At 41.5% G+C, this 25671-nt stretch overlaps 1 protein-coding gene and 1 long non-coding RNA gene across 3 annotated transcripts in view; one reads left to right on the top strand and one right to left on the bottom strand.

Moving 5' to 3' along the window:
- Positions 1–17025, bottom strand: part of LIFR (LIF receptor subunit alpha) — a 110233-nt gene extending 93208 nt beyond the window's left edge. Inside the window, exons 1-2 of one of the 2 annotated variants that reach the window (XM_060400477.1) lie at positions 16937–17025; positions 255–383 (exon numbers count right to left, since the gene is read on the bottom strand). In XM_060400477.1, the coding sequence (XP_060256460.1) occupies positions 255–383; positions 16937–16983 (176 nt within the window). In that variant the 5' untranslated portion in view covers positions 16984–17025. The remainder of the gene's footprint in view (positions 1–254; positions 384–16936) is intronic. The other variant, XM_060400479.1, reaches the window with a different exon arrangement.
- Positions 1–25671, top strand: part of LOC132657959 (uncharacterized) — a 116211-nt gene that overhangs the window by 14999 nt on the left and 75541 nt on the right. The gene's annotated exons all lie outside the window — the stretch shown is intronic.

Below are 25671 nucleotides of genomic sequence, written 5' to 3'. Positions count from 1 at the left end.
CCACACACGCTAATTTATTAATTCACAGTGAGAAGTGGAGCAACCCGACCAACCAGAAGTTTGTGTTGGCATGTTTGTCACCTGTTTCTGGAGGCTATAAAGAGTAGTCCCTGAGAGCTTGTGGGCTGGAGTCAGACTGCCCGAGCGTGAATCCTGCCTCTGTGCTTACTAATGGTCATTTCAGGCAAGTGAGTCAGTGTGTCTTCAGAGTCTATCTCCCTATCAGTAAAATGAGCATAATAATAAAAATGTACCTGCCTGGATTGTTATGATGAGGATTGAACGAGATTATATACTTGTTGGGCTTCCCAGGTGGTGCAGTGGTAAAGAATCTGCCTACCGATGCAGAGATGCAGGTTGGATCCTTGGGTCGGAAGAGCCCTCTGGAGGAGAAAATGACAACCTGTTCAGTATTCTTGCCTGGAGAATCCCATGGACAGAGGACCCTGGTGTACAGTCCCTGAGGTCGCAAACAGTCAGACAAGAATGAGCACACGCACACATACACTTGTTACATTCCGCTGCACACATACACTTGTTAACATTCTGCTTAGAACAGAGGTTGGAGCATAGTAACATAATAAATACTTGTTGTTCCTAGAGTGGAGATCTAGCTAAACTAAGTTAATATCATAGCAAAAGGAATGAAATAATGTTAAATAGATTTGTTTCAAGTTGCATTAACCTAGTATATTACTATTTCTGTATTCATCCGTTTAATAGCTATTGATACCTGAGTAATTTCAGATACTACCAGATTCACTTGGTAGTCCCACATCCCATAAATGTAAATAAATTCTTTGATAGATATGGAAATGCAAATGCACAAATTAATCTATATTTTTGCACTTAACTAATTTTGTCCATTTCCTGACCCCAAACTCTCCTTACCTTCTGTTTAACATTTTTAAAAATCAATTGATGTCAGTTTCATCACTTAAAAACCCTGTCTGCCCCTCACCCATCTTCCCCCTCCTCCACGTGCCTTCTGTCTGCACTCTCACTTTCTCTTTTCCTCACACGTGCCAAGCTCCTTCCCTCCGTGGAATTCCCTCATGCTGTTTCATCTGCCTGGAATTTCTCACCTCCAACTCTTGTCCTGGCTCCTGTCTGCTTGGCCCCAGAAAAGCTTCCCTGGTGCCCAGACTAGGTTAGATCCCTTCATTGCACTTAACCATGATTGTAATTAACTGATCATTGTTTACTGTATCATTCCCAGTAAAATCAATGAGGACAGGACCATTTTCTGCTGTTCACCACTGAGTCCCCAATACCCTGAACATAGGTAGATATTCAATCAATAGGTGTTGAATGAATGAATTTAGTCTTCTCAACAATCTGTATTTCCTGCAATGGAAAAGTCAAAGATTGGAGCTGCCAAGTGATACACCCAAGTCACACAGTCGGGTCTTTCTGATTCTTATCTAAGCTCCTTATTACCCCACACAACTGCCCCTTGATTTCTGCACACTACCTGCCTACCTGCACGCAATTATTCTCCAAAGCCTTAACTACACTCCACTTTGCATCCTTGCTGTCGCAGTGTTTTTCATCCGGGCTGTGGACTTTTACTTTCATTCTTGAACCAATTCAGATCTTCCCCGTCATATTTATACAACTTACTGCTCTAGCATATGCTACATTTCATTTTGCTCAGACCTCTTTTCTCTCCGACAACCTTGCAATTCCACTCTTAGATGTATACCGACCAGAAATGTGTGTGTCACCAAAAGTCATGCACTGTAATTTTCATAAAGCACTGCTCATAATAATCCCAAACAAGAAGTTATCCAAATGCCCATCCAAGTAGAATAGACCGACTCTTTTGTATCCACACAATGGCATATAATATAATATCATATAATGTGACAATGAGAATGAATGATTTACAACTTTGCATGACAACATGGGTGAGTCTTACAAATGTAATGTTGAGGGGGAAAATGTCAAGTACATGGTATTAATAAATAATTCTATTTATAAAATGTTCAAAGGCTTCCTGGGCAGTTCAGTGGTAAAGAGTCTACCTCCCAACTCAGGAGACATGAGTTTGATCCCTGGTCTGGGAAGATCACACATGCTGCAGAGCAGCGGGCGCCACATCTACTGAGCCTGTACTCTAGAGGCTGGGAGCCTTCGTGCCCCAACTAGTGAAGGCCGTGTTCCCTAGAGCCAGTGCTCTGCAACAAGAGAAGCTGCTGCAATGAGAAGTCTGGCACGGCAACTAGAGGGTAGCTCCTGCTCGCTGCAATTAGAGAAAAGCCCACAAAGTGGTGAAGGCCAGGGCAGCCAAAAATAAATAAAAATTCAACACTTAAGAAGTTCAAAAATTGGCAAACTATAATATTACAAGTCAAGATAGTGGCTACTCTTGGAAGAATAGCAATTAGAGGAGATGACGAAGATTTTCAGGGCACCGCTGATGTTCTGTTTCTTGATCTGTGGGCTACTCAGGTATCAGTGTTTTGCTTGCAAAGATACATCAATATGTGCATTCATGGTGTGTATACCATTCTTTATGTATATTAGACTTTAATAATAGGTTTTATGAAATGACTTCGTATCTGGTTGTTTCTGACAACTTCAATTTACAGAGGCCAGTTTGAAATCTAATGCTACTGTCCAACATGCTGCCTGCTTTTGTCCCAAGTGGGAGCTTCCTGTGCATGCAAAGAGCCTCCTTTGAATTGCTCAAAATCTCACTTGAAAAAAAAAAGCTGCTAATGGTGACAACAAAAATGTTCCCAGGAAACAAACTGACCTCAGTTGAGAACCACTGGCCTGCTGCTGCTGCTGCTGCTAAGTCACTTCAGTCGTGTCCGACTCTGTGCGACCCCATAGACGGCAGCCCACCAGGCTCCCCCGTCCCCGGGATTCTCCAGGCAAGAACACTGGAGTGGGTTGCCATTTCCTTCTCCAGTACATGAAAGTGAAAAGTGAAAGTGAAGTCGCTCAGTCATGTCTGACTCTTAGCGACCCCATGAACTGCAGCCCACCAGGCTCCTCTGTCCATGGGATTTTCCAGGCAAGAGTACTGGAATGGGATGCCATTGCCTTCTCCAACCACTGGCCTAATAGGGCTTAAATGATTTCCCCACCTGTATCCCTTGCCAGCTTCCTCTCTCACCCACTTTCTGCCCCTGACCTGTCAAATCCAGCCACCTGGTCTCCTTGGTGTCCTCTGAATACACCAAACACGTTCTCACCTCCCTTCTGCACCAGCTGTTTCCTCTGCCTGTAACATTCCCCTCCAGGTATCTGGGGGTCTCGCCCCCCTCACCTCCTTCAAGGATATGCTGAGAGGTTACCTTCTCAGTGAGGCTTTCCCTGGCCTCCTTCTGTAAAATTTGAATCCTCTGTCCTCTCTATCTGTCTAGCTTGCTTTCTTTCTATCCAGAGCACTTATAACCTGATCATCTAGCATAAAACTTATTTCATTTGATATCTGTCTCCCTTAAGAAAATATAAGATCCAAAGGGGCAAAAATTTTGTTTTCTTCACTGTTCTGTCCCCTATGCCTACAACCAGTGCTTGACACATAGTAGATGCTCAATTAAAATTTGTTGAATAAATGAATGAATACAGTCGAGAGCCCAGTTCAGTGTCTGACATACATATGACATTCAGATTAATTTAAGATTTAACCACTGTCTTACTGTTCTTGTAACCTTCATCCCCCCAAGATTAGGGTCTACTCCTTACCTCCACATGGCACTGTGACTTTGGTCGACTAGCACTCTTGATTGTGACCACTTCCTTCCTCCCCACCTCCTCGGGTCATGCTTAGCCCACCTGCCAGGAGGTTCACCTGTCCCTCCCTCACCTCCACTGCCTTAGTGCAGCTACCTGTCTGGATCACCACTTTCCTGTCCCTAGAGTCTCCCAGGGCTGTGACCCTTTGGTTTATCTCCTTCCCTCCCTGCCCCTGCACACTGCCCCCATCCCTCCTCTTGTCCCAGCAAACCCTCACCCTGGTACCACCTTCCCAGAGGTGGACGCAGTTCTGATCTCCAGCTCTAACACAACCTACTTACGTCCGCAACTCTATAACTTTCAAGACATGACGTCTCTCTTTTTCCTCTGTTCATTTACCATGAAACCTGAAATTGTGGCTGGCCTGTCTTTCCATGAAAGGCTGCCTGAGTTTTCTTGCTTCCACTTGACTATAATATGAGCCAGTGTTCAGGGCCACAGAAACCTGACACTGTTCAATAAGCAAGCAGCTGTAAAAGCCAAGAGTTGAGATGCCTCAAGTGAAGGGGAACTTGGAGTCAAGGTTGGTCATCATTTTTGTTGCATTAATGTGACCATAGACAGTTTCTTTAGCAGACATCACAATAATGTCAGCAGGGACTTCTCTAGATATGGTAGTTAGTTGCCTGGGATAAGTAAGAATCATATAACCAGACACATGATCTTTCTACATAAGGTTTGTTTGTATGCCTGTTGTGGGAAGGCATTTGGGCCAAAATCCAGATACACCCAATGCACAAACCTAGAAAAATTGGCAAAGCAACACTTTCAATTTTTACCTAGAAATACATCTGTGGACATAATCCCAAAGCGCTCAATAAACAAAACAACTGATTGAAACATAATGCATTTGCTTGTGTTAAAACTGAAGATCATTTATCAAACTGTCCACAGAATCCGTGATTTGAACTGACACTGATGGCATAAACAGATAATCAAGATTTTGAGAATTTCATGGCTAGCTCAAGGAATTCAAGGACACTAGTTGAAAAGATGATTATGATTTGGTTTCTGGACATCTGGCCATGGGATCCAGCCAACCCTCCTCTCTCCTCCCTCCTCTCTCTTCCCATCCTGACTTCTAACAGTTTTCCTATGAGCTACCAAGGAAGGAGCTGACAGATAAGTCCTCCATGCCCTTGAACTTTCCAATGCCTGAGTGCTATGGAGGAAGACAGCCATTTATCACCTTCACAATGGCCAGGAGGCTGCAGGGACAGGACAGGAGTCTGGCTTCCTGGTTGGTTCTGTTTTCTACAATGGTCTGAAAATGATAAATACACTTGTTATCATATCAGCCCTGCCGAGGAGGAAATGTGACATGGGAAAGGGCAGAAATAGCTCAATCTGCGTGATCACACAAGTTATGTATGGATTGTATGCATCAGATCTATTTCTCTACAGTCAGATGTTGAAATATTGAGTGCCAAGGTTGTCAAGATCTGCATAGAGTTTAATAGTCTTCCTAAATATACCTCATTTTATTAACTGCACTCCCTTTACATTTGAACTTTAAGAAATAAAAGTGACAGTTATGTTTTTCTTTTTCTAAAAAAAGGAAGCCATATTTTAAAAAAAAATCTCATGTTTGGAATTTCCCAAGTCTCTGCTAAAATGCCCAAATATCTAAAATTTGGCAGAGTTCCAAGTCATCTCAGAAATGACTCCACAGTACTTCACTGAACGGTGGCATAATGCAAAACATGTTGAGCCTCTGTTGAGTCATTAATTAGTGACATTTATTGAACACTCATTGTATACAAGGCATCATATTAATGCAATATACAAACAAAAATATGAGAAAGGGAGTCTAATTATACTAAGGCAATAAGCAAAGGCTGTCTTTTTTTAGATAAAAGGAATAGGATAATGGAGAAACAACTTTATATATGAACCTCCTTACCTTAACATTGTTCCCTGATAATAAATAAGTGAAAATATGAACTATAAATAGAGAGACACAGCAAACTCCAAACCTGTTTTTGTCAAGAAACTTGATGTGAAGCCTCTTGGCTAACACTCATAAGTGAGTCAGTAAAGGCCATAATGAAGACCGAATTGCTTTTCTCTGTGATATTTTGAGAACTCTGTAGCAAACAGCTCTGATTTCAGCCTTTTAATAATTGACTTAAGGGACAAAAGGTTGCCAGCACTTTTTGACCCTTAACTTTATGCATCTATAGACAATCTGGCCCCCATGGAAACTAAATAATTATGAATTTCAAGCAAGATTAATAGGTATGCAAGCTCAACATATCTAGTGGGGAAAAAAATTCATTAACATGCAACCTTGAATAGAAAACACAGGTTCCTATGACTGCCATTAGACCTAACTGAAATCTATAACATTGGGTTCCTTGCAGGTATTTTCCAAGAAGGAATAGGCAGTTTGCTTAATTCAAACACTTTGGAATATAATTGCTTACTTTGTTCATTTTAGGAAAAAAAAAATTCCTCTTTTCGGGAAAGGAGAATCCAGTGTGTGAGTTTCCTCCCCTGTCAGATTGCTGATCCAGAGCAGAAGTGGCATCAGCTACAGTAGACAGACTGAATTTTCCCTGCTGTGTCTTCAGCGGCCTCTTTCTGCTGGGAATAACATGAACCTTTTTCCTTTTGGGAAACCTTTGTGATTCAGTAGCTGTAACCCATTCCTGTCTCCAGAGATGAACGCAGGGCTCAAAAGGTCAATCTCTGCCCTCGGCGATTGAGTCAAAGATTGGCCTTGACCCAAGCCAGACCGATGATGCCTGTCCAGTTTGGGGATAACTAAATTGGCGACTGCCATCTTGCTTCTCATAGGAGAATCTCCCTGAGAGGAAAACTAACACAGAAGAAAGCAGAGCTGAGAGATGGAAAACAAAACAAAACAAAACAAAATATACTTGAAACCATCTTGTAGAAAATATTTTGGCCCTGCCATGAGACATATGGGATATAATTTCCCAGACCAGAAATCGAATCCGCACCCCTGCATTGGAAGCCTGGACTTTTAACTACTGGACCACCAGGGAAGTCCCTTGAAGTTGTCTTCTGAGCATCTACATCCAGCTATAGGTGAAGCCTTGATTCTGGCTAACTGACGTTCTTAATTCTGTTCCTTACCTGCTCGGGTTTGGGACTTCTACTTGATCCCATCCTGCCAAACTTCTTTGGTACAAATTACCTGCCTAGACTCCACTCCCGGCCCCCGATACTCCAGGTAGCACCCTGGAGACCCACCTCCAGAGTCTCCCTCCCATGAGAACCTGCACACCACCCTCATTTTGCCCTCTCACGTACAACCTCCCCCACTCCCAACCATCCCATAGATAGGTCTGGTCTCCAGTTTTAACATGTCCAGCTTGTTCAACCAGCAACTAAACTCATTCCCTCAAAACCACGCACATTTAATTCTGTAACCAATAAATCTATTTTGCTTTGGGTGGTTCAAATTCAGTTTCTGTCACTTGCAACTGAACGTCCTTAATCATCATAGATAGCAGATAATTTTTTTCAAGCATGTTGGTTATTTTGGAAGAGTCAAGGGTCATCGAGAATCGGGTTTTTTGAATATGATAGGCATTCAAGCAGAGAGTACCACTGTGTGCATGAAAACTTTTGTGGTCAAATATAAGGAAATAAAATTAATATGAGCTAAAATGTGAAACTAATTATACATGCTTCTAGTAATTCCAAAGAGGAGTCTCCACGGTGTCTCTTTAAATTGAAATGGTATTTAAATACATGTTATCATAAGATTGGTAAATAAGTGAATAGCTTTAGAGTAACACTCAAGTATGGCTGACAGGCCACCTGCACTGGTAATTTCTTGGGAGGATGGTTTAAAATTCAGATTCCTTGGACCCATTCCAAGCTCATTGAATCAGCATCTCTGGGAACTGGATGTGAGAATGTTCATTTTGGATACAATTCCGGGGTATTTTCTAGGCATACAAGAGTTTGAGCACAATTTGTCTCCAAGTCCTGCTTCATATATATATATTTTAGTAAACCTTTAAGTGTCACTGTCTGAATTTAAAGAATACTTCTAAGAACATCTCATTATTGATAAGAGTGAAGCTGAATTGATACACCTATAAAAAGCAGTAAGGTTCAGGTAAATTATAAAGGCTTAGAGGCAGGATATAGTCAGCTCAGGCTAAGTTCTCTGTGGTAGTTCAGTTCAGTTCAGTTCAGTTCAGTGGCTCAGTTGTGTCTTTCTTTGTGACCCAATGAACTGCAGCATGCCAGGCCTCCCTGTCCATCACCAGCTCCCGTAGTTTACCCTAACTCATGACCATTGAGTCAGTGATGCCATCCAACCATCTCATCCTCTGTCGTCCCCTTTTCCTCCTGCCCTCAATCTTTCCCATCATCAGAGTCTTTCCAAATGAGTCAGCTCTTCGCATGAGGTGGCCAGAGTACTGGAGTTTCAGCTTCAACATCTGTCCTTCCGATGAACGCCCAGGACGGATCTCCTTTAGGATGAACTGGTTGGATCTCCTTGAAGTCCAAGGGACCCTCAAGAGTCTTCTGCAACAGTTCAAAAGCATCAATTCTTCGGCACTCAACCTTCTTCATAGTCCAACTCTCACATCCATACATGACTAGTGGAAAAACCATAGCCTTGACTAGACGGACCTTTGTTGGCAAAGTAATGTCTCTGCTTTTTAATATGATGCCCAGGTTGGTCATAACTTTCCTTCCAAGTAGTAGGCATCTTTTAATTTTGTGGCTGCAGTCACCATCTGCAGTGATTTTGGAGCCCAGAAAAATAGCCATTGTTTCCGCTGTTTCCCTATCTATTTGCCATGAAGTGATGGGACCAGATGCCATGATCTTAGTTTTCTGAATGTTGAACTTTAAGCCAACTTTTTCACTCTTCTCTTTTGCTTTCACCAAGAGGCTCTTTAGTTCTTCTTTGCTTTCTGCCATAAGGGTGGTGTCATCTGCTTATCTGAGGTTATTGATATTTCTCCTGGCAATCTTGATTCCAGCTTGTGCTTCTTCCAGCCCAGCATTTCTCATAATGTACTCTGCATATAAATTACAATGCAGAGTGACAATATACAGCCTTGACGTACTCCTTTTCCTATTTGGAACCAGTCTGTTGTTCCATGTCCAGTTCTAACTGTTGCTTCCTGACCAGCATACAGGTTTCTCAAGAGTCAGGTCAGGTGGTCTGGTATTCCCATCTCTTTCAGAATTTTCTACAGTTGTTGTGATCCACACAGTCAAAGGCTTTGGCATAGTCAATAAAGCAGAAGTAGATGTTTTTCTGGAACTTTCTTGCTTTTTCCATCATCCAGCAGATGTTGGCAATTTGATCTCTGGTTCCTCTGCCTTTTCTAAAACCAGCTTGAACATCTGGAAGTTCACAGCTCACATATTGCTGAAGCCTGGCTTGGAGAATTTTGAGCATTACTTTACTAGCGTTGAGATGAGTGCAATTGTGTGGTAGTTTGAACGTTCTTTGGCATTGTCTTTCCTTGGGATTGGAATGAAAACTGACCTTTTCCAGTCCTGTGGCCACTGGTGAGTTTTCCAAATTTGCTAACATATTGAGTGCAGCACTTTCACAGCATCATCTTTCAGGATTTGAAACAGCTCAACTGGAATTCCATCAGCTCCACTAGCTTTGTTTGTAGTGATACTTACTAAGGCCCATTTCACATTCCTAAGGACTCCACTCCAGTTCCTAAGGACTTCACATTCCAGGATGTCTGGCTCTAGTTGAGTGATCATACCATCATGATTATCTGGTTTGTGAAGATCTTTTTTGTATAGTTCTTGTATGTATTTTTCCCACCTCTTGTTAATATCTTCTGCTTCTGTTAGGTCCCTACCATTTCTGTCCTTTATCGAGCCCATCTTTGCATGAAATGTTCCCTTTGTATCTCTAATTTTCTTGAAGAGGTCTCTAGTCTTTCCCATTCTATTATTTTCCTCTATTTCTTTGCATTGATTGCTGAGGAAGACTTTCTTATCTCTCCTTGCTATTCTTTGGAACGCCACATTCAAATGGGTTTATCTTTCCTTTTCTCCTTTGCTTTTCGCTTCTCTTCTTTTCACAGCTAGTTGTAAGACCTCCCCAGACAGCCATTTTGCTTTTTTGTATTTCTTTTCCATGTGGATGGTCTTGATCCCTGTCTTCTGTACAATATCACGAACCTCTGCCCATAGTTCATCAGGCACTCTGTCTATCAGATATAGTCCCTTAAATCTATTTCTCACTTCCACTGTATAATCAGAAGGGATTTGATTGAGGTCATACCTGAATGGTCTAGTGGTTTTCCCCACTTTCTTCAATTTAAGTCTGAATTTGGCAATAAGGAGTTCATGATCTGAGCCACATTCAGCTTCTGGTCTTGTTTTTGCTGACTGTATAGAGCTTCTCCATCTGGCTGCAAAGAATATAGTTAATCTGATTTCAGTGTTGGCCATCTGGTGATGTCCATGTGTAGAGTCTTCTCCTGTCTTGTTGGAAGAGGGTGCTTGCTATGACCAGTGTGTTCTCTTGGCAAAACTCTATTAGCCTTTGCCCTGCTTCATTTTGTACTCCAAGGCCAAATTTGCCTGTTATTCCAGGTGTTTCTTGACTTCCTACTTTTGTATTCCAGTCCCCCAAATGAAAAGAACATCTTTTCTGGGTGTTAGTTCTAAAAGGTCTTGTAGGTCTTCATAGAACTGCTCAATTTCAGTTTCTTCAGTGTTACTAGTCGGGGCATAGAATTGGATTACCGTGATATTGAATGGTTTGCCTTGGAAACAGAGATCATTCTGTCATTTTTGAAAATCTCTGTGGTAACAAGTGGCCTAAAATATTAATGGCTTACAACATCAAAGGTTGACTGTTTATGTATCTACATATCCATCACAGAACACTCTAGAACTCATGACTATTGGAATCATCTTTCTCTGGGACATAGCTGGTCCTATAATGGAGGGTAAAGGGAATAGGGGGCCTCAGGCTGGCTCTTAAAGTCTCTGCTCAGAAGTGATACATGTTACTTGCAGCCATATTCCATTGACCAAAGCAGGTCACATCACTGTTCTTGTGTTCAGTGGAGTTGCTGCTGCTGCTGCTGCTAAGTTGCTTCAGTCGTGTCCGACTGTGTGACCCCATAGATGGTAGCCCACCAGGCTCCCCCATCCCTGGGATTCTCCAGGCAAGAACACTGGAGTGGGTTGCCATTTCCTTCTCCAATGCATGAAAGTGAAAAGTGAAAGGGAAGTTGCTCAGTCATGTCTGACTCTTTGTGACCCCATGGACTGCAGCCTACCAGGCTCCTCCATCCATGGGATTTTCCAGGCAAGAGTACTGGAGTGGGGTGCCATCACCTTCCGGTTCAGTGGAGTAGGGAGGGATAATCCTATAGAAAAGGATAGTAAAGGGAAGAGCAGCAAACATTTAGAATGGAAATAAAATCTACTGCATAGGACATTCGATCAAGAAGGTTATGCGCTCTTGAAAAACATGGGGGGGGGTGTATGGTCAGATAAGTTTGGGGACTGCTGCTTACTCTAGCCATTTCTGGAGCTGCACAATGTAACCCAGCATATTAAAGGCTCTCAGAAGTCCTGCAATAGAACACAACTAATTTATTAACCCCAAGTTTCCAAGCTTTGTTTCCATGGTCTTTTCTTTTTTTTTTTTTTTCCCATGGTCTTTTCAAACACCACCTCAACACATGTCAACAATTTGACATTGGACAAAGACATCATTTGTGCTGTAGACAAAATAATATTTTCTTCTTCTACGACTACAAAGCAGGCATATGGGATGTTCCTAGTAGAATATTGCATAAATTTTGTGTAGCTTCAAGCTATTCATGTGTTTAAAAAAAATTCTGATATTCCACCAAGTCATCAAAAAAGCCTGGGGAACTCTATGCAAATATCTTTCTTGTTATTCTAACTAGTTAAAGTCTGTTGAAATTTAATAGCATTATTAGAGAGCACTTAAGAAGTAAATCTAATAAACCGGTTCTTCCAGGTATGATGAGAGTATTCCAGAAAAGATTTTACTTTAGAATCTTCCCCATTACCATGTTTGGGATTAGGCAATTCCTGTAAATTGAAGCAATGCACTTTTTTTCCCCCATTTATGGGAACTTGTCATTTTACAAGCTGATCAGCAGTTCTGTAGTTACAAATAAACATGAAAGTACTCAAATCTATCAGCATCATGATGGGGGAGGTCATTTCCTACTTTTTCTCTACCTCTACCCAACACATCCTTGTATCCCTGCTGGGATGCTGGTGATGTACAATGTTTTTGCTGCTATGTAAGTAGAGGGTGTTTTTTCTCAAGTTACTATGCGGCTAGAGCATGCCACAGACAGAGGTGGTTGTGGTCATTGCCCAGTTTTTCCATGGTTAAGTCACTGCTGGTGACACCATTTTTGAAAACCCATGCTCTGTTCTCTGATGCTTTCCTCTGCTCTATCACTGCCTCTCGGTCTTTCCCTGGCTCCTCTTCCTGATCTGTTCATCACATAATGGAGTTCTTCTGATTAGTCCCTTGACCTTTTCTCAACTTACTCTGCATATGCCTGCCAATATGAATGAGTCCACTTTCTAGGCTTGGGCCCCATCTGGATCTATCTCAGTTGTTCAGTCGTGTCTGATTCTTTGCAACCCCATGGACTATACCCATCAGGCTCCTCTGTCCATGGAATTCTCCAAGCAAGAATACTGGAGTGGGTTGCCATTTCCTCCTCTAGAGGATCTTCCTGACCCAGGGATTGAACCTGGGTATCCTGCATTGGCAGGCAGGTTCTTTGCCATCTGAACGACCGGAGATACCTCCCTCTCTGAGCTTTAGTATCATATTCTAATTGCAGAGAGATGGTCTCCACTTGGTGCTGCATATCTGCCTCAAAGTGAATGTATCCCAAGCAAAACTCTTCATTTTCTTCCTAAACTTTTTCTAATATTCCATTTCCCATTCATTGTTTCACTACTTATTTAGTCTCCTGATTAAGGATGGGACATTATCTCTGACCCCTCCATTTCTTCTACCCAAGACTCCAACTCATGCCCATATTCAGTGCAATATTAGAGGTATGAGACTTGAGACTTCCTCTCTATGTACTTCCTCTCCATGTACTGTCTTGATTCAGATGCCGATCCCATCTGCTTGCAAACTGAGAGTGTGGTATCGTGGCGAAAAGTATGGGCTCTGGCATCCAGACAGCTTGGGATGGAATTCTGACTCTAACCACTTCTTATAGACTGATGAAGCCAAGTTATTTAACCTCCCTGGGCCTGAGTTTCCTCTTCTACAAAGAAGGATCATTATGTCATGCTGTGCCCAGCCGTTCAGTCATGTCTGACTCTTTGTGACCTCATGGACTGTACCTTGCTAGGCTCCTCTGTCCATGGAATTTTCTAGGCAAGAATGCTAGATCAGTTGCCGTTTCCTAACCCAGGGGATCTTCCCTACTCAGGGATCAAACCTGCATCTCCTGCATTGGCAGGCAGATTCTTTACCACTGTTCCACTGGGAAGCATAAGGATCCTTCTAGTCACTAACTGGGGCTGTTTGAGGATTACTTTGGTAAATATATATGAAATGTCTAGCACATTATAAATGCACATTGCATGTTAGTTACTAGTATCATAACAACATCTTGGCTCATTTCACTGGTTCTAGTATTTTTCTGTTCTCATTAGAATCACCTTCCTAAGAGATAAATCTTATCATGTCACTCCTTACCTTCTGCTGACTTTCTACCATTTAAAGGATAAAGTTAACTTTCCTAGCAGGACATGTAAGACCCTTGAAAAATCTCTTCCTAACTGCCCTTTTGGGTTATTTCTGGCCACATGAGGCTTTAAATGCCGGGTCTGCACTAAACTTCTCACCATTTCTCACTCCATATCCACTGATACTTCTGCATCTTTGCATGCACTGCTTCCATGCTTGTCAGCTTTCCTAAGTTGTGCTGCTTTAATGACCATCCACAGGTCTCAATGGTTTTCAACAACATAAATTTCCTTCTTACTTAAATTATAGGCTGTCTGCAGGGCAGCTTCAACTCTACTCCAGAAGTCTCCTTTACTCCGAGATCTACACTGAATAAGCAGTCCCTTTCTGAAAATGGCTCTTCATGTGGCAGAGGGGAAGAGTGGCCTTGGAATGTTATGACAGATCTTAAAGGTTTTGTTCAGAAATGGCACAAAACACTTCTATGCAGATTTTATTGGCCAAAGTAAGTAACTTGGCTAAGCATGACCTTAATTAGGGTGGGGAGATACAACCTCTCCTGTCCCTACATATCTCTCCCTATATTAGGAAGAAGAAACTAACAAAGAAGCAATAATACAGTCTCCCATCATTCCCTATATTTGAAACACCCTCACATGTCCTTGCTTTCCCCATTTTTCAAAATCTTCTAAGCCTTGTTATCACTTCCCTTATGGAATTTTTCTGTTGGCACCAGACAGTTAGCTCATTTGTCATCATTCTCTCAGGACTCCAGCCCCATTTTTAATAAAGTGCTTGTCAAGCTGTTATTAAAAGGATGTGTTTACATCCCCTTTTCTCTCATGGGCAAAGGCTACAACTTCTTGATTTCTCTATCCCTGGCTCTAAGCATCCTAGGACTCAGAACATGTCAACAGAATGAATGAATGAGGCAGTTTGTTGCTTGGCCATTTATAGGCAAGGTTGGTTAAGCTTTTCTGCTAATATGCAGTTGGAGGTGGCCAAGTAACTAAGTAACTCCTTTATGCAGGCAGAAAGGAGACTTAAAGACCAGTGAAAAACACATGTGCTTTTTTTCCTCCATGCCCACCAAATATTATGTCATTTTCTTATTTTGCCCTTTCCATGGTTATGTACCAAGACAAAATGCTTTGGAAATATACTATCTGTGCATGTAGCCTTGGGAATTTATACACATGCAATATTCAAACAAAAGCAGATTGTGCCTATATAGTTTGCTAAACTTTGTTTCAAATCCAGTTATCTACTGAAAAGACTGTGCCAATAAAACTGTCTTGATGAACTATCAATAAGTCTTATCTTCGGCAGCTTTTTGGGAAGATACTAAATCAAACTGACAAAGTATTCAGTTTTACTTCCTAAGTATTGCAGACTCATTCTCTGTCATCTCTCTCCTCTGGCACCGTCTCAGTTCAGGTTCTTATCACTCCTTGCACACATGTGTGCTAAGTTGCTTCAGTCACATCTGACTCTTTGCAACCCTATGGACTATAGGCCATCAGGCTCCTCTGTCTATGGGATTCTCCAAGCAAGCATACTGGAGTGGGTTACCACTTCCCCTTTCAGGGGATCTTCCCAGCCCAGGGATTGAGCTGGCATCTCGAATGTCTCTTGTATCGACAGGCAGGCTCTTTACCACTGAGCCACCTGGGAAGCCCTCGTCACTCCTTACCTGCACTTTTACTACAAACTCCTTCTTGGTTTCTCTCTGCCCACAATACCCTCCTCTAATCAAGCATGACTTAATGATGAAGGAAGCATTTTCCTTAGGCATCACCTTCCTTCTACACTCTTTCCAATGCCCTCTCTTTCAGTTCAGTTCAGTTCAGTTGCTCAGTCATGTCCAACTCTTTGTGATGCCATGAACCACAGCATGCCAGGCCTCCCTGTCCATCACCAGCTCCCAGAGTTTACCCAAACTCATGTCCATTGAGTCAGTGATGCCATCCAACCATCTCATCCTCTGTCGTCCCCTTCTCCTGCCCTCAATCTTTCCCAGCATCAGGGTCTTTTCAAATGAGTCAGCCCTTCACATCAGGTGGCCAAAATATTGGAGTTTCAGCTTCAACATCAGCCCTCTGTTTACATGTCCTCCAATAGGGTTAAGTCTTCTCCCTGTATATCTTTTTATCATCATGATTTATCACATCACATTGTAATTGTTTGTTTATATGTCTGTTTCCTCTTAATGGAATGAGAGTTTTCTGAGAGTAAGTATTGTGGTGTAAGATTCATCTCTTAATCAGAACAAAGTGCCTTTGAACACACATAATGTGCTCAATTAATGTTTGGTACATTGAGGTCCCATTGAACTGAAGGCAAAAATTACAGGTTACACATTTTGTGCTAAATAATACAGTACAATTGAAAGGAGATTTTGATCCGGGCTTTTAATGTGTGATTTTCATGATTCATGAAGAATGCAGTGTTTATGTTTTAATTTATATGAATTTTAACTTTTATATATAAGCTCTTTGCAAAACTTTTTGGAAATGAACTAATTCTCATGAGAATTTTAGTAGACTAAGAAAAAAGTCTATAAAAATTACCCTTCATAAAACCTTGTATGGCTAAAGAAAATTTAGAAGATACAATGCCTCTTTATTATCCTTGCCACTGAAAACAAAAAATGAAATTTTTACTGAGATATAAAAACTAAAGAAAGAAAGAGAATTTAAGTTATGTGTGCCTTAGAAAAACAGTATGACATGCTAATTTGGCCAGATCTCTTGAAAGAAAAGAAGCCAAGTGCAAATTACGTTTATCTAATTTAGCTCGAGAATGAAATTTTCAGTTTTGGTACCTCTAACACATGTTATGTAAGAGATCATGAGTATAAGAGGGAGAGAAAAAGGGCAAAAGAAGTTGTAATTAAAGTAAATCTTCCCAGAACCCTGGATTGCACCAGGAACGTGGCCAGAATAAGCAAGGCTACTGACTTCTGCCAGGGTCATGTTTAGAGGTTACTTTATCATAGCCCTTGCTCAAAAAACATAATTTGAGCAAAGAAGGGTTCCCAATGTTCAGCGATCTCCATGTGCTTCCCATTAGGGTCGGAAGAAGAAATGCTGTGGTGTCTTCCCCAAAGGGAATGGAATGGAAGTGTTCAGATCTCTTTCCGACTTGGCAAGAGATGCCAGTCTGGACACCAGGAAGGCCCAGCTATTTCTAGAGTACAGGGGCACACAGCCATAGCGACACCTAGGAACCACTGCAAATGGTTACTTACTTACTCCTTTTCCAGACAACAAAGCATCTAGTTCAACTCAGAATTGCTATCTACCTGAATCTAAACAACATCATGATTTTTGAAGTCTAAGTTAAGAGCAAAATATTATTAGTGATTTCCTTTGCTAGCTAAGCTCAGATTTGGAAGCTCCCTGAAATGGCCTGTCAAATCTTCACTCATTCACCCACTCCCTACCAAGAGAGAAGGACAGATCACATAGGCCAATTAAAACCTTTTCTTACCTCCCATCAGCAACCAGGATAGTGTGAGGCCAAACCAAGGGAAGCATTATGGTCAGTTGCTTATCCAATATCCACTTCCCTCTTTTTCCACACTTAACACTTGTCCAGCTAACTATTCTCTTTTCCAGCCAATAAAACACAAGGAGATGTTTGCCTGGGAGTTCTGATAAAGCCTTTGCCTTCCTGTTAGAAGGAGACAGAGATAACATTCTCTTCCTGCTTTCATAGCACATACGATGTCAACTACAGCAAACATCTTGGAACATCTTGAAACATGAGGCTCTAAGGATAACAGAGTAGAAAGATACAATGACCTGGGTACCTCATGGCATTGTGAACTATAAACAACTCCAGTAATCACTTAACTCTGGATTTTTGTAATGAGTGAATCCCCTATTCATTGAAGCTACTATGGCTTGGGTTTTCTATTATTTGCAGTCTAAGATATCTTTAACTTTATATACCAAGTCTATTAACAGAGCTCAGTTAAGGATTCTCAGAGGAAAGCCAGTCTCAGGCTATTAGCAGTAGAGAGATAACAGTTTAGAAGAGGTAGAAGCTAGTCAGATTTTACTCTCCACTTCTAAATGTCCCTTCATTTCCCCTGCAACATCCTCATGAAATTTTGGACCAGTCATCTTGCTTGTGCTTAGTTGCTCAGTGGTGTCTAACTCTTTGCAACACTATGGACTGAGGCCCATCAGGCTCCTCTGTCCATGGTTTTTTTACAGGAAATAATTCTGGAGTAGGTTACCCTTGCCTCCTTCAGGAAATCTTCCTGACCCAGGGAGGGAACCCACATCTCCTGCATCTCCTGCATGGGCAGGTGGATTCTTTACTACTGAGCCACCTGGGAAGCCCCAGACCAGTCATAGAAGATGGAATTAAAAGTTCCCATTTTAAAATATCAGTCCTGGTATATGATGTACCAATATTATGACTTCATTGCTTTGAATCATAAAGTTTCTTCTAGTACTAAGAATCATTAGCATCTATCCTGCCTTTTTAGATTTCAGCAGAGTTTGTTACTTTAGAGGCTTAGTTGATTGAAAATAATAGAAGTCTTACACTTATTTATAATTTTAAATGAAAGAAGGTATGGCTTTATCCCATCAAATTTTACATAATTACATCTCTTTTAGGAAAACTCTCTCTTTAAATTCCAGTGGGAGGTTCAGTTTTACCCTTTTATTACTCAAGTGTAAGATTCAGGTATAAGACTTTCATGTGGATTCTATAATTATCTTTTGCAAATTATGTTTTTATATGATATTCATTGCCATCATTTTCCAAGTGCTAACATGTAGGTTTCTATAGGCATAGATCATATTTCTGTATTTTTTTAATATAAAAACACTGGTAACATCTGGTTGATGGCCTGGGTTATGGATGTGTGCACCTGGAGTACAGCCAGGCCCATGCAAACATACAATTACACTCGATCCATCACATCAAAGCCATTTTCTATCCTGGCTCTAATTTTGGTTTGGCACGTTGTTTCATCTTGTTCTGCTCCAAAAGTCTGCAATAGTATTGAAAAGAATGGATAGAAATGGGCAACTTGCTAATCTACTCTTAACTTTCCCAATTGGAGAGGTGCCCACTGAAGAATTTAGAAATGAAACGAATTCATCACTTAAAAATTTCTATTAATGATAATAGCCACCATTGGCTGAGATATTTACCAGGTGCTGAGAGGTTCTGAACTCTGTGCAGACATCTGGCCCTCACACGTCTGGGAGGAGATCTCAGTCTACCAATACAAAGTCCTTCACGCATCCAGTCAGTGCATGTTAAAAGCAGCCTCTGGGCTGGACTCTGGGACCGCAGTAGAGAAAAAGGCAAACCTGCTGCTCCCCACTCCATGCTGGGCCCCACTTTCTGCATATACACAGATGTCTCATGCAGTCTAACAGAGGGCTGGGGGAAGAGATATCCCAGTGCAACAAGAGGGAAGAAAGAGAGAAACTAGGAGCATAATGACAAACCCTAACTTAGAGGGGGACAGGAGGTAAAATCTTACTGAGAAAATGATGTTTAAACCTAGACATTCAGGGTTACTCACTTAACTGGAGAAGAGGTACTGGCACTGGGGATGAACTATTTCCAGGCAGATGAGACAAGATGTGGTTGGATAACATGGGTTCAAGAAAGGGCCAGGAGCACTTTTGGGGGACTGAAAAGGGGCACTGCTGGGGGATCTAAGGGAATCAGGGACAGATGTGAGGGGGACACTGCTTTGTGCGAACATGCTTGGGACTTATCCTAAAGGCAAAGTGAAGCCATGTAGAGTGGTAATTGTCACAGTTTTGTGTGAGTGTGAATGTGTGTAGAGGGGGGAGTAAAGACCGTGCGGTGAGTAGGGAGAAGAATAATCAGATTTAAATGCAGATTCAGAGAAATTCCCACCTTTGTCCAAAGTCACTCCAAAGCTAGAACCTGATCTCAGTGTGCTTGATTCCCACCCTTTGCTCTTTACCCATCATTCTCTACCATCTTCTAATTTCACCAGCTCTCTGCCAGTCAGGGTGCGTGCATGCTCAGTTGCTCAGTCTTGTTCAACTCTTTGTGACCCCATGGACTGTAGCCCGCCAGGCTCTACTGTCCATGGGATTCTCCAGGCAAGAATACTGAAGTGGGTAGCCATTCCCTTTTCCAGAGAATCGTCCCCACCCAGGGATGGAACCCTTGTATTGTAGGCAGATTCTTTACCATTTGAGCCACTAGGAAAGCCAAAGCATGATATGAGACTCTCCAATTAGTCCCCTTGGCTTTAAGTATTTTTAACCAAACTTATTGTTATAAAGCCCCATAAAAGTCATTACTTCATAGAAAAAAAAAGGATTTTCAATTCTCGCTAAATCCCAAAACACATTTTCAACTTTCAATTTCTTTTTCTTTTAGGTTAGAAGTTGTATCCACTTAGAATTGTTAGTAGGACATATGATTTTGCTCAGACAAATAAGGAATAAAATATAAAGTTCAGAGGTAATATTTGCTTAGTTCTTTGAGTACCTTTTTAAAAAGGCCTTAGATCCCTGAGGATTAATCAAGCACCTCTCAGATTTTGTCTTTCAAAGCTCAAGAAAGGAATAGCTTCTAATAGGATAAAAGGTATATTAAGACCTGAACTGGGGAACTTGCCTGAATGTTTTTCTTTAGAACTAGGTTTGCTTTGGCAAATTTTATAAAATGCTTCAAGCTTTTCACTTTGTTTTCCAGATTATTTACCCAGTCTAAACCATCTGTCTATAGGTTAGCAACGTTTTTATATACTCTATTTATCAGAATTAAATGGATCAGATTATGCACATATTTCTTAGTATTAATTTAAATTGAGGAGATCTATGATATGACTGTAATTTATCACAATTATGTTCTTTAGAATACTGCCTTCTTAAAGTGTTGAGCTAACCCCTCCCCCATTTTTTTTACAAGTACTGATCTTGCTAGATCATGTTTAAACCTGAACTAGTAATGCATAGTGTTACACTTCAAAGAACCACAAATCTTAAAGTGCATGCTCCTTAATCATAAAAAGAATAAAATGGATCAAAATGATTTTGCTTATTAAAAATAATTAGATTTTTAGCAACAGTCAGTTCTCAAATAAGTGAAATTGAATCCCACATTGTATGGGAAAAAGCTTGTTCTTGGAATGCTATACAATCTAAAACTGGTGTCATTAAATCTAGCAAATTAGGGGAGAGGGTAAGGATATGATTTGCCTTATTTGATTAAAGAACAGTATGTAGAAAATATCAGAATGAAATTACAGCATGATTCAAGTTTTACTTACAAATTGCAATAGAAGTCAGAAGGAAAAAGAGAGTGTGTGTGCGTGTGTGTGTGTGTTTGTGTCCTTCCCCGCCCCTCCTTTGTCCTCAGGCAGGATGTAGCCCCACCATTTAAAAACCGGGTCCCTAGGGAAAGGAAAAAGCCCTTAGCTAAATCTTCCAGATCAATGTGGAAACTCAGAATGACTATGGTGGGGGTGGTAAAATTTGTTCTTTTCACAGTTTAGAAACTCTCTTCTCTGAATTAGAACTTTTGCATGTTTTTCTCATTTAATTTTCAAAAGCCCAGAGGTGGATCACATATTGATTAGTACCATCTGATATTATTCTGAGACACATTCCATCTAGTAACTTACCTTCTGGATGATTAAGTGACTTTACTAAGTGACTTAGTAAAGGCAAGATCTAGAATTAGTTTTAAGTATTGTTTCTTATTTTCCCTTTCTGTCCTAAATACAAAGATACAGACTTTTATCGCTTACTTTCTGGCAATAAATTATTTCCAAGAGAGAACAGATTGCTAAAAAGGATCCTTTAACTCTGATGGGTAGAGACAGATCCTGTGGGGGAGGCTGATTTGCAAACTGGGGACTTTCTGGGACAATTGGTCAAATAGAGATGAGAGGAGGGTATTGGAGGTGAGAGAGGAATGATGTGATGTAGGGAGGTGAATTATTTTGTAACTTTTCCTTGGACCCTAAAGACCCATGTACCATTGTGAACAGCATTTTGGTGTTTCTTTGACATGATGTCTCCACCCTTGTGCTGGGCATAGCATACAAAGGGAAAGCAGCCATCCTATTATAGTAATACACAGAACTGGGGCCCTGCATATAACTGCTACTTCAAAGGGGAAAAACACTTTCAATAATGATAGCAAATAGGAAGAAGAAATGTCGTTTATGAAGTACTTATTACACATCATTGTTAAAAATTGTTAACATTTATTGGGTCTTATATACCAGACACTGTCCTAAGATCTTTGCATATATCATCTCACTTAATTCCCACAATTACTCAATCAAGTAGATACCATCACTATCTTCCTTTAGAGAAGAAGAAACAAAGACACAGGCAGGAAAGCTGCTTGTCCAGGAACCCAGGAGCCAAGCCCAGGGACCTGACTCCAGGGACTCTTCATGATTTACATGTTTCATTCAAAAGATTTGTGCTGACTCCATCTCCCAGGCCAGGCTCTGAGCAAAGCTGACACAATCCCTGCTCTCTTGGAACTTACATTTTAGCAGGGAGAGACAGTAGGCAAGTGATATCAACAGATGGGTCACTGCAATGGCGCTGAAGCCTCTGAAGGGTTTATACAGTGCTATGCCCTGGTCTCCTGTAGTCATCACGACACTGCTATTCCTATTCTTCACCGCAGAAGCAAGGTTTAGGGAGAGAAAGAAAACATACTTGAGCACTTGGCTGGGGACAATTGACTCAAACTCTCCCAAGTTAGGAATCAATTATTTTACTCAGGGGTATGTCACATTTAGAGGCCATTAGCAAATCATTTAACTTGGAATCCTAAATGGTAATTACATGCACATTAAGAGTTCCAGAACATGAGTTTTACTTTAGCACAAATCACCCTATTTTTAAATGCAGAGACTTCCTACTGCTTATATAACAGAGACCAGGCATTTAACTGACCACTCACATGGGCATACAGGCAAGGCAGACTCAGCCAGGGAGGCCGTGCTTATACTGCAACTTTTCATCTGTTTTGTGGAATGTAGGCTTTGGATGAAAGACTGTGTTTATCTCTGTCCAAAGCACTGGAAATAAAAGGTCTGTGCAGATGTTTTAAGGACACCATATAGACTAGTCACAAACTTTTGTGGTCAGTTGAGCCACTAGAGTCAGGACCAATGACTCACTCTGAACTGGGTTCCGTTGGTTCTTAAAATATTATTTCAGTCTTGTCCTTAGCACAGTTAACGTGTTCATCATCGACACTGCTAGTTGGGGAAGCAGCGGTGGGGGTGAGATTGTGTGAATTATTCCATGTGATCACAGCCTGTTTCCAGTGCCCTAGTCATTCCCAGGCTGCTGTTGACCTAAGGAACATCTTAATGTGGGAGGCAGGTCAAACCAGAGCCTCTGGTCCAGACCCTTCATTCTGTGAAGGAGAAAGCTGAGCCTCCAGTATGACCAAGGTCATAGACCTGCTGGTGGCACAAAAAGCCAGCCTCCTGAGAACCCCCAGCCACAACTCCTGACTCACACCATGCTGACTCCGAGATGAAACTCCTAATTCCCTTTATTGATGTTATTGTTTCTTCTCTTCCTTCCCTTTCAACCCTTCAAAGTGATGTTACAATCTTCTAAAATGGCATGTATTAGCCCACTTACAATGGCTTATCGTGACTGCCAACTAAAGCATGAGTTATGTAATTCTACTCTGTCTTCTAGGGGTATGGAGTCTTGAACAGAAAACATTTAACAGAGAGAGACATAAAAAGGCATAGACAAGGAATGTGGGAGAGCCTCATACATTAAGTAGACTTTATAAGGCATCTTAATGTTCTGGGTAAGAAAAGAATATATTTGATGGTGATAAATGTGGCCGATGTGAGAGCCGTGTATTTTAGTGACAAAAATACTAAATAATATTAAATAATAATAGGGTCAGGCAGAATTCAATTACTTTTCTAATTTGTCAGGGAGGATTCAAGAGGACAGGGAGGATTCAAGTATGAAGAAGGGGCAATTCTGAATGCTATCAGGATGGGTGATCTGGCTGATGCAAAAACTTCAATCTGTGCTGTCCAGTACAGTAGCTATTGGCCACAGGGGTTATGTAAGTTGAAACTATTAACATTAAATAGAATGAAAAAATTGCATTAGCCACATTCCAAGTGCTCAGTAAGTAACATAAAACTAGTGGCCACTGTATTGGGTGGCAGAGATGTAGAGCATTTTCATCACTGCCGAAAGGTCTTTGGGACAATACTGACACAGAAGATGCATCGTAGAAGGGGAGGGATGGCTAAATGGAGAAAGGGGACCATAAAGTAATTCCAAAAAGTGGTACTAGATAAGAAGAAATGAGGGAAATGGTATACACTGAATGGATCCAGAGAAAGAACTTAAACTAGATTTCCTCTTTGATTCAAGGCATTGACTAATTTTTTTTTTTTTTTAATGGTATGTCTCTGGGCAGAAGCAACCTTGTGGTTTTAGCTGGTAGATATTCCTCTGTACAAAGAAAAGTATACCTTCAACCAAACTATGGAACAGTAAAAAGATCAACAGTTTCTAGGGCCTGGGGAAGAGAAGCAAGGGAGGGAGTTAGGGGAAGTGAAACACAGGGGGTTTTTAGAGCAGTGAAACTCTTCTGTGTGTTACAAACGTGGTGACTACAAGACATTGTATACTTGCCAAAACCTGTACAACTACAAAGAGGGAAACCTAATGTAAACTATGGACTTCAGTTCATAACAATGGATTAATAGTGGCCCATCCATCATAACAAATGCACCCCAACTAGTGCAAGATGTTAATAATAATAGAGGAAATGGGAGGTGGGGTGGGAGGCGGTGGGTGGGAACATGCTGGAACGCTCTGTACTTTCTGTTCAGTTTTTCTGTAAACCTAAAACGGCCCTAAGAAATAAAACTTATGAGTTAACTATTTCTCATAAAATATTTTCAAGCCCTCTCAAAGTCTTCTTTTTCATATAAACACTGAGATGACAATAAAACACATTAACCTAGTCTCAGCTGATAATCTATTGTAATTATGTGTTCACAGAGAAAGAGATATATGTATATACATACTTGTCCTGCAGAAAGAAAACAAAAGAGGGTACCTTCTTGCAACTGTCCACAGCACAGTGTCAGGCACTCATCTTGGTGAGCACGAGCTGGATTTAAGTCCATACTTGCTGCCTTCTTCGGGTGTCTTTGTGCAGTGCACGAACTGCACAACTGTACACAGCGCTCTAGGGGACCCCAGCCATTGCTGTTATGGGGTTCCAAACAGTGACTGGGGACAAAGGAGGACCCTATGTCTAGGGTGCCAAACTGAAGGAAGAGTCTGTCAAGACGAGATCATAGTAAACCACATAAGGAAAAAAAAAAAAAGAACCTGACATTCAGAAGCAGCAGAAAAGTTGAGTGGTAAAACGTCAAAAAGGATGAGAGAAACAAAAGCAGGAAGACAGGAGCCCAACCACAGCAATACTGTACCTGGAAGCCTAGATGCAGCAGCAGCCACAGCTCCCTCTCGGAGCTGGAATTCAGAGCCGATAGTGGTCTTGGCAGTTCTGCACAGTGAAAGGCAGGGTAACTGGTGGGAGAGATGACTTTGAGAAGGGTTAGGATTTGAGGATGGTCACTCCAGGAGGCTATATATACTACTCATATGGCATAGGCCGGGGGGTGGAGGAAAAGAGGAGAAAACAGTGCTTCCCAACAATGCCTGGAATGCATCAGTTGTGCAAACCAAAACTCCTGGGAAAACCAAGCTGTGTCTTGGATTGTGGTTCAAGGAACTAGTAATGGGATACAAAGCTTTTCCTTCCAGGCTAGCGGCGTGAGCCCAGGGCAGGATAGGAGTTAGCAAAGTGCTTCAGACGGCAGAGTGAAAGGAAATGATGGGGCCAGCCTGACCTTCTAGTATTTTGAGTAATCCTGAAAAGAACTACCTGCCACAATAGGTAACCCTAGCAGCCAGCTTCATGGAATGACTGGGAAGGGAAGCTGAATTGTGATACCCACTTCATTCACAGGACTCAGGGGAGTCTCTCTGGAAGAGAACTGGAGCACTGTAGAAAATTTCTACTGCCCCTGGGAAGAGAGATCAGGGCTTCCCTAAGCTTGGGCTTTGGACTCTGCATTCAAATCACCCTGGGATACTTATTAACAAGGCAGGCTTCCCAGGGCCCAATCTGGACCAAGTGAAGCTGTGTCTTAAAGGATGGGGCTCTGGACA

This window comes from Ovis aries, chromosome 16, assembly GCF_016772045.2.
Source record: "Ovis aries strain OAR_USU_Benz2616 breed Rambouillet chromosome 16, ARS-UI_Ramb_v3.0, whole genome shotgun sequence".
NCBI lineage: Eukaryota > Metazoa > Chordata > Mammalia > Artiodactyla > Bovidae > Ovis > Ovis aries.
This window is presented reverse-complemented; position numbering and strand designations above follow the sequence as displayed.